Below are 16,235 nucleotides of genomic sequence, written 5' to 3'. Positions count from 1 at the left end.
AGATTGCAAAACGTGTTTTTTACGTTTTGGCCCGGCCGTAGCTATAAATAAATACCCTTTTTAACTGCGGGTCGCCCGCAATAAACTTCTTACAATTTATGATTCTTAGTCGGAAATGTAAAATTTATGATTCACAAGTGTCATTGTATTGGGTTGACCATTCACACCTAATACTATGGGTCCTAATAGACAAGATGTGGAAAGTGTTTTAAAGGTTGTCAGAAACTTTATCCAAGGACAAAACGCAAATGAAGAAGCATAAAACTGTTTCACATCTTTAGAAAATATGATAGATAGAATACTGGACAATTTAAAGCAGTCAAAAATGACAAAATAACTTTATACGCTTTATACATATTTACAGAATACAGATTTTTTGTTTTAACATATATCATTGACAGTAAAAATAAACAACTTTTTTTTGTTTTAATGCATTTCATTGACAATAAAAGTAAACAACTTTGTTTTAAAAACGCCATTCAAACAATATTTATTAGCATATTATATTGCTCCGAATGGCTTCACTATAGAAAGTTAATGTTTTAGAAAACTACATATTCATATGTATGCACAATATTATTGTTGTTGGATTTAACGAGATCCGCTTATAACGAGGTAATTAGTCCGCTATTTCAGTTCTCGTTATAGAGGGAGTCTACTGTATTTTAAATAGTTGCTAATGTACAGTATTACTGGTTGCCTAATGGTAAGGTTGGAATAAAAACATCTGTGGTTTTGAGTTTATATGTCTTGAACTTGACATCGATGGTGAAATATCAAAAAATGATAAATGATAACTAAACATGGATGTTTTAACATCATCGATCGGTAAAAAAGTAACGTGTGGTAAGAGTGGTATACTCCATTCGCTTAGCTCGGGCATATTTTGACAGATTCATTGTCGGAAACCTACAACACAACAATTCCTACTTCTCAGTATTAATAGCTCAAGTATACTACTATTGCAGACTTCTTTCTTTGAAAAAAGAAGAATCATTCTAAATAGTGGAAATTTACTAAACTCATAACATTTTGGGTAGTATATATTTAAAAGATATATTTTAGTTGTTATAATTTAACATAACTATTTATTATATATGGTGCAAATAAATAAATATTGATTGTCGGTAATTTGTAAAGCTCTATTTTATATACTATTTAGTTTGTTTACTATTAATATTGGCTATAAGTACGTGTGCTCGGTTGTATAGTAATTTCCAGCCACTTCGAGTCCGTCAAAAAGTAACTAACTTCGCAAAAAAATAATTACTAAATTCACTAGACAGTTCGGACTGGAGATAGCGAACCGAGGGACGATTTTCACATTTGGTCCCATTGAAGATAGCTATAATTGAGCTGTCAATTAAAGTTCATAGAACGAAATGTTGGCGCTTGACTGTGTTGCCATGTTTTTTAATAAATCGGGAAATAGCATGTGATTAATAATTAATAAAAATCCAATAGAACGTTAACAAACTAACAGTAAAAAAGAAATTCTTTCAAAAAATAATAAGAATAGTATTCAGGTACTTTCCACAGACATCTGGTGACCTTCTGTAACAATCTGGCAACTGGTGGTTTGAGGATCGGCAAATCTATTAGCTTATTATCAAAGGCAAATGCCAAAAAAATGTTGTAATAATTAACTGCAATTAATATGAGAAGAAACGAGTATTTATTCGTTCGTGTTGTATATAAAAAAATAAAAAAAATTGCATAATTCATATAATAATATAATAAAAATGTATTTTTGAAAGCTTCTCTATTTGTAATTGAAGCCTACAACATATACATTATAAAGACATGACCACACAGTCAAACGTCAAAAATTTGTTTTGTGAATTTAATTCACAGTTCCTTTGTAGCTATCTTCAATGGGACCAAATGTGAAAATCGTCCCGAACCGAGTATATAACATCACTAATATAATATAATATAAAATAATAGTTGACTTGTTGACATTATAACCAGAGAACTACGAACTTATCTTATAACATCACTATAATAGGTGACTTGTTGTCCAACGATCAACAACCAACGGGTGGGAAGGTGTATTCTGTGTTTTAATTGGTTTTACCCATGGTACAATGAATACACATGGTACAATTATTCATTGTACCATGGGTTTTACCCCTCTCTTTTTTTAATTGTCATTTGTCATTGTCTATTGTTGATGTCATTGTAGGGGAGTAGGGGCTATACATGGTAGATCAGAACCAAGGTTAGTAGATGTTAAGTAGGTTGTCTCGTAACTATGTGGGCGAAGCGAGGGGAAGGCATAATGCTTACGTCACTCATACGACAAAGTCAAATTTGACAGATGGACAGTTGTCTGCACGTCTGAGTTTAAGTTCACGTTTGTTGTTGTCTCTATAGTATAGTCTCTATAGTTCGTTTATTTGTTTAGTTATTGTTTAGTTTTTATTTTTAAGTATAGGTATAAGGACAATATTATTTATAGAGACTTATTATTTAGTTATTTGTGTACATAAACACTTGTGAAGTGTGTTTTCGTAGCCGTGATATCAAGGTTTGTCTAACGATTATATGTAGTTTTGTACGTTATAATAATGATATATTTTTTAGATGAGATAAGTATATAAAGCCTGAAGATTTGTGCTTGAAGGACTAATCATTTTTTGTATTTTACTCTAATATTATTTATATTACCTATTTGTTTTTTTTTCCTACCACTAGATATGATAAGAATGCTGCAAATTCCAGGAAAAACATAATAAGTAAGTTCCTACATACTTAGTATTTTTGCTTTTGAACTTTTTCTACCGTTTTTTTGGGTTTTTGTGCGAAATAAACTGTTATCTCCATTTAAAACACACAATACAGTAAAACCTCGATATAACGGACCTCTATTTAACGGACTTCGGATATAACGGACAAAAAATCCGGTCAAATGTAAAAAAAATAAAAACATACTGTTAATATTACACATGCGTCTCATATATGTAATCAATAGTAATCAATATGGCATAAAAAAACAAACTTTCGGACATAAAAAACAAAAATAAAATAAATAAATTTGCATTCACGTGTGATGTAGAACAGAATAGCAATCTTGGAGAACGAATGAAATTGGCTCGTAAAACTTCACTGGAAGCAGCAATCTTAAAATGGTATGGTCAACAACGTTCTGTGGGATCCTGGTCCGAGTAGTCGAATTGATATTTGCTGCAATTAAATTAGCAAATCATATGGACATACCAGAGCAAGTAATGGATGGCTCTGGCGCTTTCGTAAAAGGCACGAAATCATGAATAAAGGAATTTACGGCGACGCTTCAACTGCACCTAAAGAACAAACAGAACCTTTTAGGCAAAAATTAGTAGCACATATAGCAAGTAAGTAACGAAATGCTATTAAAATCTTAGATTTACAATGTTGACGAAACTGGTTTGTTATGGCGTACTTTGCCTGAAAGCGCACAAGCCTCCAAATATAAAAAATCGGATTCTGGAAGAAAAATCAGCAAAGACAGGATCTTGGCACTGCTTTGTGCTAACGCTGATGGATCGCATAGCTTGATACCTGTAGTGGTTGGCAAATCTCGTAAACTTAGGGTTTTAAAAGACGTAATGCATCATATGCCCCTTTCATATTATAGCTCTAAGAAGGCATGGTTCACCTCAGATATTTTCAATAATTGGTTTTTCATAGAAAATTATACCTTCAGTGAGAAAATTTCAAGAGGAGAAATTGGGAATACCGTCAGAAGAGGTGAAATGTTTATTGCTTTTAGACAACGCTCCTGCTCACCCCCTGAAAATATTCTACGTTCAGAAGATGGAAACTTCAGGTGTATGTTTTTGCCAAAAACTACAACATCGCTTATTTCACCCATGGATCAGGGAATAATTTTGCAGCCAAACGAATATATCGCAGAAAGTTTTTAGACGAAGTAATGGTTGTATTGTACGATGGAGATAATGCAGAAGATACAAGAGCGCAACATACTTTGCAAAATTTAAGGTTTTACAATTTAAAATCAACAATTTTTAATTTTGCTGCAGCATGGGAGGAGGTGAAAGAGCAAACATTAAAAAATGGTTGGAAGGATTTGTTTAATGGCCAAGATGCAGACATAGATTTATAAGGGTTGAAAGTTACTAATTTCTGTAGGACAATACGTGATAATGCCGGAGAACATGTAGCTGAGGAAGATATTTTACAATCGCTAGAAGTAGATGAAGGTGACCCTAGGTATAACATCATGACTGAAAGTGAAATAGCTGATGAAGTTATGAACCTTAAAAATGAGGACAGAAGTAAAGATAGCAAACAAGACGACAAAACAAGACTGTTAAAAATTAAGTTATCAGAGGTAAGATCGCATCTCGACGATCTAACAACATTTATTGATTATTAAATTAAACTGTATTTAGGGAGTTGATAGAAAAACAACAAACATGGAAAGAGCAAACGAAACTTGTTCAAAACGGGATTACCGATAGCAAGCGCGTCGATATCCACAGCAACGTCACTTCACGACGAATGTCCGAAGACAATTACTTAAATAGAATTTTGTTTGTATTTTGTATTTTTTATATATATCTAATTACGGTGTACATATATATTTTAAAAACAAAGTATTTTGATTTATTTTAACCATATTTTTATATAACGGACTTTTGGCTTTAACGGACACCCCCTCCCCCCAAGTAGTCCGTTATATCGAGGTTTTACTGTATTATCAATATAATCAATTCTATTTTTTGTCATCAGACTATTAATTAAAAAAAAATGATATAATTACTAATATAAGAACCACTTAACATCCCTATACCCAAGAAAATCCCTAAATATATTGCAAAACCTAAGTTTTTGAACCTTTTATTAGCATTGAAGTTTATGGCAATTTTAAAAGTGTCGTATGGGTGACGTACGCTTTTAAAAAGCGAGCAGTTGATTGGTCTATAGTTACGAGACAACCTACTTAACATCTACTAACCTTGGATCAGTACAATCACAGAATACTAATCACGTACCATGACCATGCGTACAATGAATACACATGTGTATTATATCATGGTACAATGAATACACAAGGTATGATATTGCGAATGACATTTGACAGCTGGCCCAGGAGTGTGACGTAGTTAAGATCGCCTGAACCACCTCGAACCTATTATTACAGCTTAATGTACACATTAATTTTGAAATTATGGTTAAAAAGTGATCTAATTTTTTTTTTTAATGTTTTGTTTTGGTTATAATTAAATAAAAAATATATTTTCAGTAGCGTAAAATCTTTACTTCTCCTAGAGATTCAGGCAAAATATTTATTTTTGTTTTCATACATATACTAATAATATAAGTACTCTTTTTGTATGTAAATCCCTTGAAATTTAAAAATTTTCTGCAGAGGAAATACTGTGAATAGGTAAATAGTAGTAGATTTGCTTATTCTGATTCACTGTCACTCACTTCCAAGCAGTTTTACTGAAATAAAAACAAAATAGAGTACAATAGAGAAAAATCTGTTTTACAATTCAATATGGTATTTTAGATGAGTTATAATGAAATTTAGTAAAATAAAAAATATACACATTACTATAACCTACCGATTATTATATGCAAAATTTACTTATCAAACAATATAATAATATGAAAATAAGACACAAATTAGTTCAAACGCAAAACACAATAAATATCGACTTCAGACGACTTTACACCGGCAAGACAGAAAGCTTGTATAAAAACAAAAGTTCAACAATAATATCGGTTATCAATGGTGACTATTGCAAATTGCAAGTTATGAGATAATAAATATATTTTAAAGTATCTCAATACTGACTGAGTCATCTATTTTATAATAGAAAAATAATTTAGATATATGCTTATATATGTGTCTTTATACAAATGGTGTTTAGTTACTATTTATTTATACTGTATAGTATTTTTTTGTAAAACTGAAAGTTTTTATTTGCCTTTGTATATCTGGTTTTGTACCTTTTTCAAAGTACGCTGTGCAATTGCTTGTTGCAATAGTGACAATGAAGATAAAATCTTTAGGTTTCATACATTTCCTAAAGATAGCGTGACCAGAAAACTGTGGATTATATCTTGTTGTAGATAGGATAATTTTAATTGTAATACTGCAAGAATTTGTTATACACATTTTAAAACTGAAGATTACCAAAGAAATCTACAACAGGAACTTTTAAATTACGTTTCTAAAAAGGGTCTAAAACTCAAACCTGAGGAAGTACCTAGTCTTTATTTGCCTAAATCAACATCGGCTACACTTTTAACCAACCAAAAGAAACGCGTACAAGGAGGCGAACACAGAGAGTCCAAAAAGTATGTTGAGCAGCTTCTTACTACTTCTAGGTCAACGACGTAAGTCTAAATCTTTATTTTTATTAATTATTAGTCATGAAACCTTAATGGTTTTTTCATATCGATTTGTTAAGTAAGAAATTAGCCTCAGCCTGCTATGCAATTTGCAATAAGAACTGTTTCGCAGGAAATCAATTTAGCATCTTCCAAAATAACATATTTTTCTTTGTTAAATCATGTTATCATTATTAAAATATACAATGTTATCATTATTATAAACAATACCAAGATAATTTTATGTGTGAATATTACAAAAATGTCATTTTAAATGTTGTGCAATATTGTGTGCCCTCACTACACTCATATTCGATGGCCAGCTAGCTCATTCGATATAAATAAAGTTGACTTTGTCATTATTTATTTTGATTTTGTGTTTAGTTCAGTAGGTATATATACGTACAAATTTTGTGTACCTCCATTACCACTTTTCTGTATCTTTTTAAACATCTGAAATATCGAACTCTGGAGTATAAGTTAATTAACCTGTACCTACGTGTAATAAAAGATAATTAAAACTTGTCTTATAAAGGATATCTATGTTTTGTAAAGGATAAATATTATAATAACATAATTTTATCATCTTGTTATAATTACTATAATTAAATTAGCCAAATTATATAAAAAAACTTAAAATTAAAAGTCTTTCCTATACAACTACATTCAAATGTTGCGGGAATAAGCGATCTTGACTACGTCATGCGCGAAAGCGAACCGATTTTGGAACATTATGTATCATACCTTGTGTATTCATTGTACCATGATATTATATTATTCATATATTAATATATTCATTCATTCATTGTACCAAGGGGGCTATATACTTTGGTTGATGTTGATATTGAAATCTTGATGAGTATTGAGGGATGAGATGAGAGCTGAGTTATTTTAGTTATGGAATCTAACATTGAAATTAAGGAAGAGATTGTTGAAAGTGGTCAAAGAGACATGAATCAGCTATCTACATCAACTGATCGTGGGGACTTAAAGAGTGGACCAGAAGAAAACTCAGGTAAAACAGATAGTAATTACAAAGAATATAAAGCGTCTATATTCTTTGGTAATTAGTTCTAAAAAATGGGATGTAATTCGTATTTTTTATTAGCTAGGGCTGTAAAAACTGAAATTAAGGAAGAGTTTGTTGAAGGTAATCCAAGATATGTAGAGAGTCAGGTATCCATCTCCCTTGATCTGAGGGACTTGAAGAATGAACCAGATGCCGATAACTCAGGTAACATAAGTAATAATAATTACTACTAAAAACTTTGATGAAATTAAATTTTTTTAGATAGTACTGTAAAAGCTGAAATTAATGAAGAGTTTTTTGAAGATGATCCAAGATATATAGACAGTCAGCTATCCACCTCTCTTGATCTTGGAGACTTAAAGAATGAGGATACCTTAGGTGAGATAAATAATAAAAAAATGCAGAGCAACTTAAATGTTTATATCATTGAGGTATTTCATATATCAAAACCTGATTTTTTCTTTATGTTTCTTAGTATGATGTTTTCTTCAATTGACTGGTAACTTGAGGCTATCTTCACTGGGCCTAAATGTGAAAAATGTCCCTTTCTTTTATGAAACTCTAAGTTGTTGGTTACTTGTACAGAAATATGCATTAGGAATCTGGAATATTCAAATGTAACTTAATTAATTCTGCTTCTGATAGAAATTAATGTTAAGTGTTGTCATAGTCATGATACTATAACAAAGTAATATATCGGATACCTAGAAAGTCTCACAAATCGTCCCGGTACAGAAATGCATGCGCAACAAATATTTGTAATTTTAAATCTACCTATTCAGTCTGTGTCTGTGTTTTGACCATTTATTAGGCTATCAAATACCCTCCATACAGTATGTATTCATAGTTGTAATGCACTGGATCATAGCAGATTTTTATTTAGGTATATTTAAATTTACAACTTACCCTATGTGTCATCTTTATTAAGTATTGGTTTATAAAATGTCTATATTTGAACTTTACTTGGATTGAAATTTTGCGAGGAATTTGAAAATATCAATGACATTTTTTAAAAACTATTATTTCTTTAGTAAAGCTCAAATTTTCAATGACACTTTAATGTTTTCTAAGATTTAACCAATATGCAATATTATTCACTTTTCTGACAATTAAGCTAACATTATCCAAAATAACATCAAATGGTATTTTTGATGCGATTTTGACTGTTAAATCATTTCTTTCCTCTTCACTTAGAAATAAATGTCCTATATTATTGGTATGACCTATATGATTTTCTAGAAATTCGCACTCATAGTTTCCGTTCTTGTTAATGCTCACTGTCAGTGATGCAGGAAAAAATGCATTTATTTTATTACTGCCCTTGGTTTTCAGTGTCCGAGTTCGATCCTTTATAGGCACATACTCCCCTGGCCTATTATACTCAAACTTCAAAATATTTGTTGTTGACATTTTTTTCACAAAACGAGACTTGGTCTTTTTCTCAATTATTTTTAAGTACTCTTTGAACTCCTCAATTCCAGCAAAATTGGTATTACTTCGGATAATTTTAATATCATGATTTGCTTCAAAGTGTCTTATTAATTTTTTTTCTAAATGAACTCAGATACTCACAAAGTGGACATTTCTGAAATAAAATGAAATATATTTATACCTACAAAGTACATTTGAAAGATTTCTAAACATACCTTTGAGCCATTATCATCTATCGATTCTTGGGCTTCATATGTTTTTAAATGGGAAATGAAATGGTGTTTATATGAGAAATGTTTTTCACTGGTGATAATTTCTAAGTATCCGCTTGTTAATATATAAGATGCTCTTGTAGACACATATTTGCCAAGGTTTGTATCATGTTACTTGAGACTTTATTTTGAATTTTCTTATATACATTCTGTGATATATTTATTCAATGGGTAAAATAATATTCAACAACTTGTTTGTGTTATGTCTTTTCAGAAGAAAAGAATAATATAAGATTAAAAAAAACCTAGAAAGAAACTAGATAAGATTAAGTTTAAGAGATTTAATTTAAAATTATCAAATGCATGGTACACAAAATGGTTTCAGATTAATTTTAATAAATTATGCATCAGTTTCCTGATCCCATATAAGATAACTGTCTATATTTTTTTTAATTTACATCAGTTTCATTTTGTCCAACTAAAGAATTGAAACCTGATACATCAGTTTTTTTATAACATTAAATAAAATTTTTAAAATTCCTTTCAATGCCTAAGGTAGAATTTTTTAAAATTTATTTATTATCCCCAAATCTATTAAAGAAGTTATTAGCTGGTTTTTCCAATGTTCCTCCACATTTTTCTATCTGCTGCCATTCTAGCACATTCTGACAATGAAACACCAATAGTAGCAACAATATGGTCCATGTATTGTGTGGGAGATCTTTTTGCCTAAGTACCTTTCCGTGGATGGTAAAATTTTCATGACCATTTCTTTGAAGCACATGTCCAAAATAGCTTATCATTTATTCTAATATTTGTGTTTTTAGTCTTTTCTTTATGTTTAGCTGATTCACTATAGATTCATTTGTTCGTAGGGCTGACCATGGTATTCTCGGCATTTCTCTCCAGTAGTACATATCAAATACATCTATAATCTTTTTAGCTTTCAATGGCACTTTATTTCTTCAGCACAGCCCTCACTGTTAGTTAGAGCTCAGCTACACAAATTTATCTACAACAGCGATATTGTTTATCATAGTTAGATCATTTTGATTGTTTTATTCTTGTTTTATCTCTGTTTATTTTAAGACCCATCGTAAAGCTTGCTTCTTTAATCCTTGGCTGATACATTTCTTCCCAATTTGATGTTTTATTTTTATTTGATTTTTTGTGTGACAAATACCTAAATTTTTTAATACCATACTTTCAAAAACGACACAATATCCAATGTTGCATCAGAAAATAAATCTGACGAGTTAACAGTTGTAGAGGAGAATCAAAATGAAGAAGAATCGAGCAGGGAACAGGAGTCAAGTACTCAATTAGAGACTGGAGAGAGATCCCAGCTTTCACAACCTGAAACCTGTGCTAAAACATTTAAAAGTCCATCAGCACACAAATCGAGAAGAGCGAAAGTATCTCATTCTGAAACCATTGAATCACCATCAACCGCTTTGATGAAATACATTATAAGCAAAAATGAGCAACCCACTAGCACTAATGCAATAGACGCTTTTCTGAATGGTATTAGCTAAACCATCAAAACGTTTCCTCCAATGTACCAATACATGGCAAAGACTAAAATATTTAATATTGTATCAGAGATAAAACTACAACTTTTAACTTCAGTAAGGCCTCACCAACAGTCAAGTGCATACGATTGGTATCAGCAACCAGGAACAAGTACCCAAAATCATAATTACATTGACAGTGTTGTGAGTCCTCCTTTGCTTCAGCAAGAGTTTCCAGGCATTACTTCTCATTACCAGCAACTTTCATCAGCCACTACAGACTCGAGTCTGTGGTCATGTACAAGTTCGCACACTGAGAATATTGAGTAATGATATACCTACACTTTTTTTATATAAAATTTAATTAAAAATATATAGAATATATTATGTGATACTTTTGTACTTATTTTACTTAATTTATTTTTTATAAATAAACTTACCTCAAACCAAGTGCCAATTTCTCAACTCCAGTTATTGCTTGTCTAAATGTAATTTTTCTTTTTATTAATAAATGTTCAACTTTTGACAACAAATCATTGAACTGATATTTCGACATCCTAAAATATTGATGAAATTTTACTTCATCATCTAATAATTCTTTGTGTGTGAAAAATTCCCCTTCAGTTTTCCTTTCCATTAAACTTTTATGTAACCATATTTTTCTTTTTCCTGTCTTCCTAGCTTTCATTTTAGATACCCCCTTCCCTTCATCCTCTTTTTCCAGGAAAACAGTAATAACTGCTAAATCGGTGGTTGTGTGTGCTTGGGATATTGATTGCGAAACCTATGGTTTCATTCGCCTAATCATGGAATCGGTGGTTAGTTGCTGTATAGTGCGAACACGACATAAAATTGACGGACATCTGATGGCCGGTTGCCTGCCGCCGTCTAGGTAGATATTGAGAGTCAAGCTATACTGATGTGGTAAGAGCCCCTACCCCGGGTATTTGACTATTGATCAAACTGTCTCCTGCTTTTGTTTTTTACCGTCTGATCCAAAAGATCTCCGTTATCACTGAAGCTGACTTATTGTGTTTACTGTCCATTGTTGTTTCCCACCGCCTCACAATCGCATGGTACATGTTTTACAGAAATATATTGCACATACTAGTCAATTCGGTTATTGCTTTTTATATGTCATAAATAATATCGCAAAAAGCCGAGGATTGCTGAAATATTTTAAAATAAAATTTTGAGGTTATAATGAAAAATATTTGTAGCACTTGTTCCCAAGATCTCGGTACTGATGGAAAACAAATAATAGCATGCAACAATTGCCGTTAGAGGATACACGTTGCAGAAAAATGCTCTGAATTGCTCACTTGTCTACTTATGTACTTTTGCGCTTCCTGTCATGATGCATTTAAGAGTGTTCCTATGTTTGAGCGAAGATTTGCCAAGCCTGAAGAAGAAATCATCAGTCTCAAAGAAAAGATTACATTAATGGAAAATAGCAATTGACAGACAACAGCCAATTTAGTTTTTTATGAAGTACAATAACATATAGACAGAGCTCAAAACCTTATGATTTATAAAATTTCTGAATATAGTTATAATGTATTAGCTGATTACATTAGCTATGGCAAATCTCAGGTGTGTGAGGTCTTTCGTTTACTTGTCTTACAACAGGAGGAATTCACCATATCACATGTTATCTGAGTTGGCAAAGTGTTCAGTTACAATCAAGCTAGACCAGTCAAAGTTATATGTAATGCACACAGTGATATTGGCTCTTAAGACTAGTAATAAACTTTGAAATACTGTTTATAGACTCTCTAAGGATCAAACTAAGATGGAGCAAGACACAAGAAGGCTAAAAAGGAACTATATGAAAGAAAATCTGTTGGCGATGAAAATATATGCTCTAGAAGTTAAAACAAAAAAACTAGTATCCTTCCCATTAACAGTTTCTTATCAAAATGTTGGAGGCATTCGTACAAAGAATATCTGATATCCTGAAAAGTATTTCCTGCTGCTTGTACAATATACTTAATTATTTTAGTGAAGAGTAACTTAACTGATAACATAACTGAGTCCGAAATTAAATGTGATGGTTTTAGTATCTACAGATGTGATAGATCCAAGAGAACCAGTGCAAAGTTGTGTGGGGTATACTAGTGTTTGTTAACAACGAGCTAAAATCACAAACCATTAGTATTCTTGAAGATCGGGTTGAACAAATATGTATCGTTAAGTCAACATAATGAAGTCAAGTTTGTGGTCGGTGGTGTCTACATACCTCCACAATCACCTCACGAAGTACACAACTGGCATTGTCAAATTGTGGAAAATGTTGTTTTGCAATACTCAGCACAGGATATCTATGTTTTTGGTGATTACAATCTACCCAATGATCCAGCTGTGAATATTGCTCAAGTCTTTGGTTTTTTAAAATCGTAAACAATAATATTCCCAATAATTGTAATGTATTTTGGATTTAGTTTTTTTTAATGTTAGGGAGCTAAATATCTTAAAAGCAAGCGATTCCCTTGTAGATCTTAGCATCCATCATGTGGGTTATGAATGTTGCTTAAACCTCAATGTAAAAGAAACAAATAGAAATAAGTTGGTTTATGATGAGTTCTTCCAAACGGTGTATTCACCAAATAACAACAACCTTTACGTGCCTATCCATTAATTAAATAGCAACTTTAGTACAAATATTTTTCCTTCTAAGATTACCATGACCGATATTTTTAATGGCATAAATGAGATGCCCAATAAGCTAGCTGCTGGCCCAGATGGAGTGCCTAATTTTTTATTAAATAAGTGTGTCTGTACCCTTGTAATGCCGTTTGTTATATTTTTTAATAGATCTTCGGAAACCTCTTGTTTTCTTCTTCATGGAAAGAAAGTTATGTTGTTCTTATATTTAAAAATGGCCAGAAAGACAACATTGAAAATTATTGTAGCATTTGGATGCAATCTGCAGTCCCTAAGCTCTTCAACTTTCTTATAGCAAAGCAATTTTCTTGGTTATGTAAATGCCTAATATCTCAATCACAACTTGGTGTTTATAGCAAAAAATCCACTGCAACAAATTTGGTTTGCTATCAGTCTGATATATTATTTCAAATGGAAGACTGTAAACAGGTAGATGCAATATACACAAATTTTTCCAAATCATTTGATCGTGTAGATCACCAAATACTTTTGAACAAATTAATTAATGTCGGCTTTCATGTTAGATTTGTTGAATGGATTAAAAACTCTACATCTGGTAAAACTCAAAGAGTCAAGATAGGTTGTCATCTGTCTGACAGTATCTCAGTAACATCTGGAGTTCCTCAAGGATACCACATTTCTCCACTTCTTTCTAATATCTTCTTTAAGGACATCACCTTCTGTTTCCTAAATAGCAAATGTCTAATGTTGGCAGATGACTTGAAATTTTGGAAAGTTATAGATAGCTTAAAAGATCAAGCCTTGTTGCAAGCTGATTTAGAAAGACTACAACTCCACTTAAATGTAAAAAAATATTGTTTTCTTTGGTAAAGTCAATAGAATTAAAACAAGCGATTCCATTAATAATTAGCCACTGAATTATGGTTCTTCTATTCGCGATTTGGGTGTACTTTTTGATAAGAACCTTACTTTCTGTGACCACATAAACTCAATTTCAATAAAGGCATCTAAACTTCTTGATTTCGTTACTAGAAATTGCAAGTATTTTTTTATTGATTCAACAAGATTAGTGTATTTTTGCTCAGTTCGAACTATTTTGGAATACTGTTCAGTTATTTGGTCACCCTATTGTCAGAACAATATTGATACCATAGAAAGATTCCAGCATAAATTTTTGAGATATTGTGATTACCATGTTCACACTACTATTGAAAATCATGATTATTTCCGTATCGAACAACAATTATCTGTACCCTCACTCAAGAACCGTCGTGATATGTCAGGAGCTATATTATATATATATATATATATATATATATATATATATATATATATATATATATATACATCCCGCTATCCTTTAGAACTCTTTTCACGTTGCAGTAATTTAGCATCACCAAGAATTGCTATCATTTTCTATTTATAAATTGTGTATGTTCGTTTAGGGCACCTTTGTAGGCTTGGCACTGTTGTCGGTTTTTTAATATTCCGATTTTTTGGTCTTTTGTCGACCCATTTTATTACTTGTAAAATCAATAATGGGGTTAAGTTTCATCGTGAGTAACTGGTTGCAATTTTTTTAATCGAGATTTTGGTTTTACATGTTTTTATAGTAAAACATCTGCACATGAATAATTCGTTTCTTGAACAATGATTTCAATTCATCGACCAATAGTCTAAAATAAGGTTTTATTACGTCGTCCGGAATATTATAAACTGGTTCTTTTTCACAAATATATTGGAAATATGGTTTACATTCTATATTTAGAAAAATCTTTTACTGCAACTCTTGTTCCCATAAGACCGTATGTTATAAATAAATATATTCCTATAAGAATTATCTTGAAAGATGAAAAAAATACAATAAAAAAGTGCAATATTAAGTGTTATTTAAAAAATAATAAGTCATTCACGGGCGTACAGTTAAAAACAAAAGTTTTCAGTGTTCTATTGCTTGATTATTATTATCTGGTATTCTGAAAATGTTGACATTTTTTCCTGGTCTGATCTCCCTCAACTAACGTCATCTTTCTTAATTGGTGGGTTGTATTGATCAGGTCTCTTTAAGTGTTTTGTTGCTATCCATAGTGAATGATCTTCTTTAGACAATGTACTAATGTAGTGTTCAAATGTGGCATTGCGTACATCATGTAGCGCTCATCTTAATTGTCTGATTATCTACCTCTTGCTCTTTATTTTTCGACTATTAGTTGTATAATATAATTCGGAGTGTTATTTGTCTTTTCTTGATTTGGAATTGTTAATCGTGTAGCTCCATATGAAATAGTAGGAGATGAAAACGGCAGCATATTCATCCATAAAAAAAAGGAAACGCGATAAAGATATCTGAAACAACTGTTTTATGTTATAAGAGATGAAATAGTCCGAAATTACCAAAACAGGTGAACAGGGCACTATAAAGAGGAAGTAAAATTAGCTATGAAACAGTTTGAATGAGAAAAAGAAGTAAGCTTAGACCAAATACCAGCAGGAATTATTCAACTGAAGAAAAAATTTAAATCGATAACAATATTCACTCCATTTACAGAAAAGGCGGTGACCCGCAATTATTTTAAGAACTTCTTTAATAGCCTCCAGTCAACAATTTCCTAACCATGTTTAAAAAACGTACGGAATGCACTGTATATACTAACCCAAGTCGTCAACATACTTGTTGTTGCAGTTATGTATTACGATCAACTTAAAGGTTATGCACGACTCCCCTTGTATAGGTACACAGGCAAGCACATGCGGGAGAAAAAAGATTTGTCATACCGTTACATTATGTCAAATTTTAACGTTGAATATTTTATGGTCCCCTTTGGGTTATAAAACGAATGATCGACTTTTTGCTCGCACAGATCCCTGCTATGTAACTTTACAAAGCGAGTTTGCTGGGTATTAAAGAACCGTCTATGGCATCATATAATTTTACGCTAATATTTCACGTTCTGCGACGCATTCCACGTTTGACACATTGTCTTTTTTAGTTTTCTGTCATTCTATTTGTTAAATCCTATCTCATTCTCGTCACAGCGTCAAGGAGCAGTAAATGTGTATACTGAACGGGAGGCATAT

At 31.6% G+C, this 16,235-nt stretch overlaps 1 protein-coding gene across 2 annotated transcripts in view; it reads left to right on the top strand.

Annotated features, from left to right (window-relative positions):
* The first annotated feature begins 7,038 nt into the window (after positions 1-7,038).
* Positions 7,039-16,235, top strand: part of LOC140450223 (uncharacterized) — a 28,263-nt gene continuing 19,066 nt past the window's right edge. Inside the window, exons 1-3 of one of the 2 annotated variants that reach the window (XM_072543728.1) lie at positions 7,039-7,363; positions 7,457-7,582; positions 7,640-7,756. In XM_072543728.1, coding sequence (XP_072399829.1) covers positions 7,246-7,363; positions 7,457-7,582; positions 7,640-7,756 — 361 coding nt within the window. In that variant the 5' untranslated portion in view covers positions 7,039-7,245. The remainder of the gene's footprint in view (positions 7,364-7,456; positions 7,583-7,639; positions 7,757-16,235) is intronic. The other variant, XM_072543727.1, reaches the window with a different exon arrangement.

This window comes from Diabrotica undecimpunctata, chromosome 9 (genome assembly GCF_040954645.1).
Source record: "Diabrotica undecimpunctata isolate CICGRU chromosome 9, icDiaUnde3, whole genome shotgun sequence".
NCBI classification, from domain to species: Eukaryota; Metazoa; Arthropoda; class Insecta; order Coleoptera; family Chrysomelidae; genus Diabrotica; species Diabrotica undecimpunctata.
Note: the sequence above shows the minus strand (reverse complement) of the source record. Positions and strands in the feature narration are given on the sequence as shown.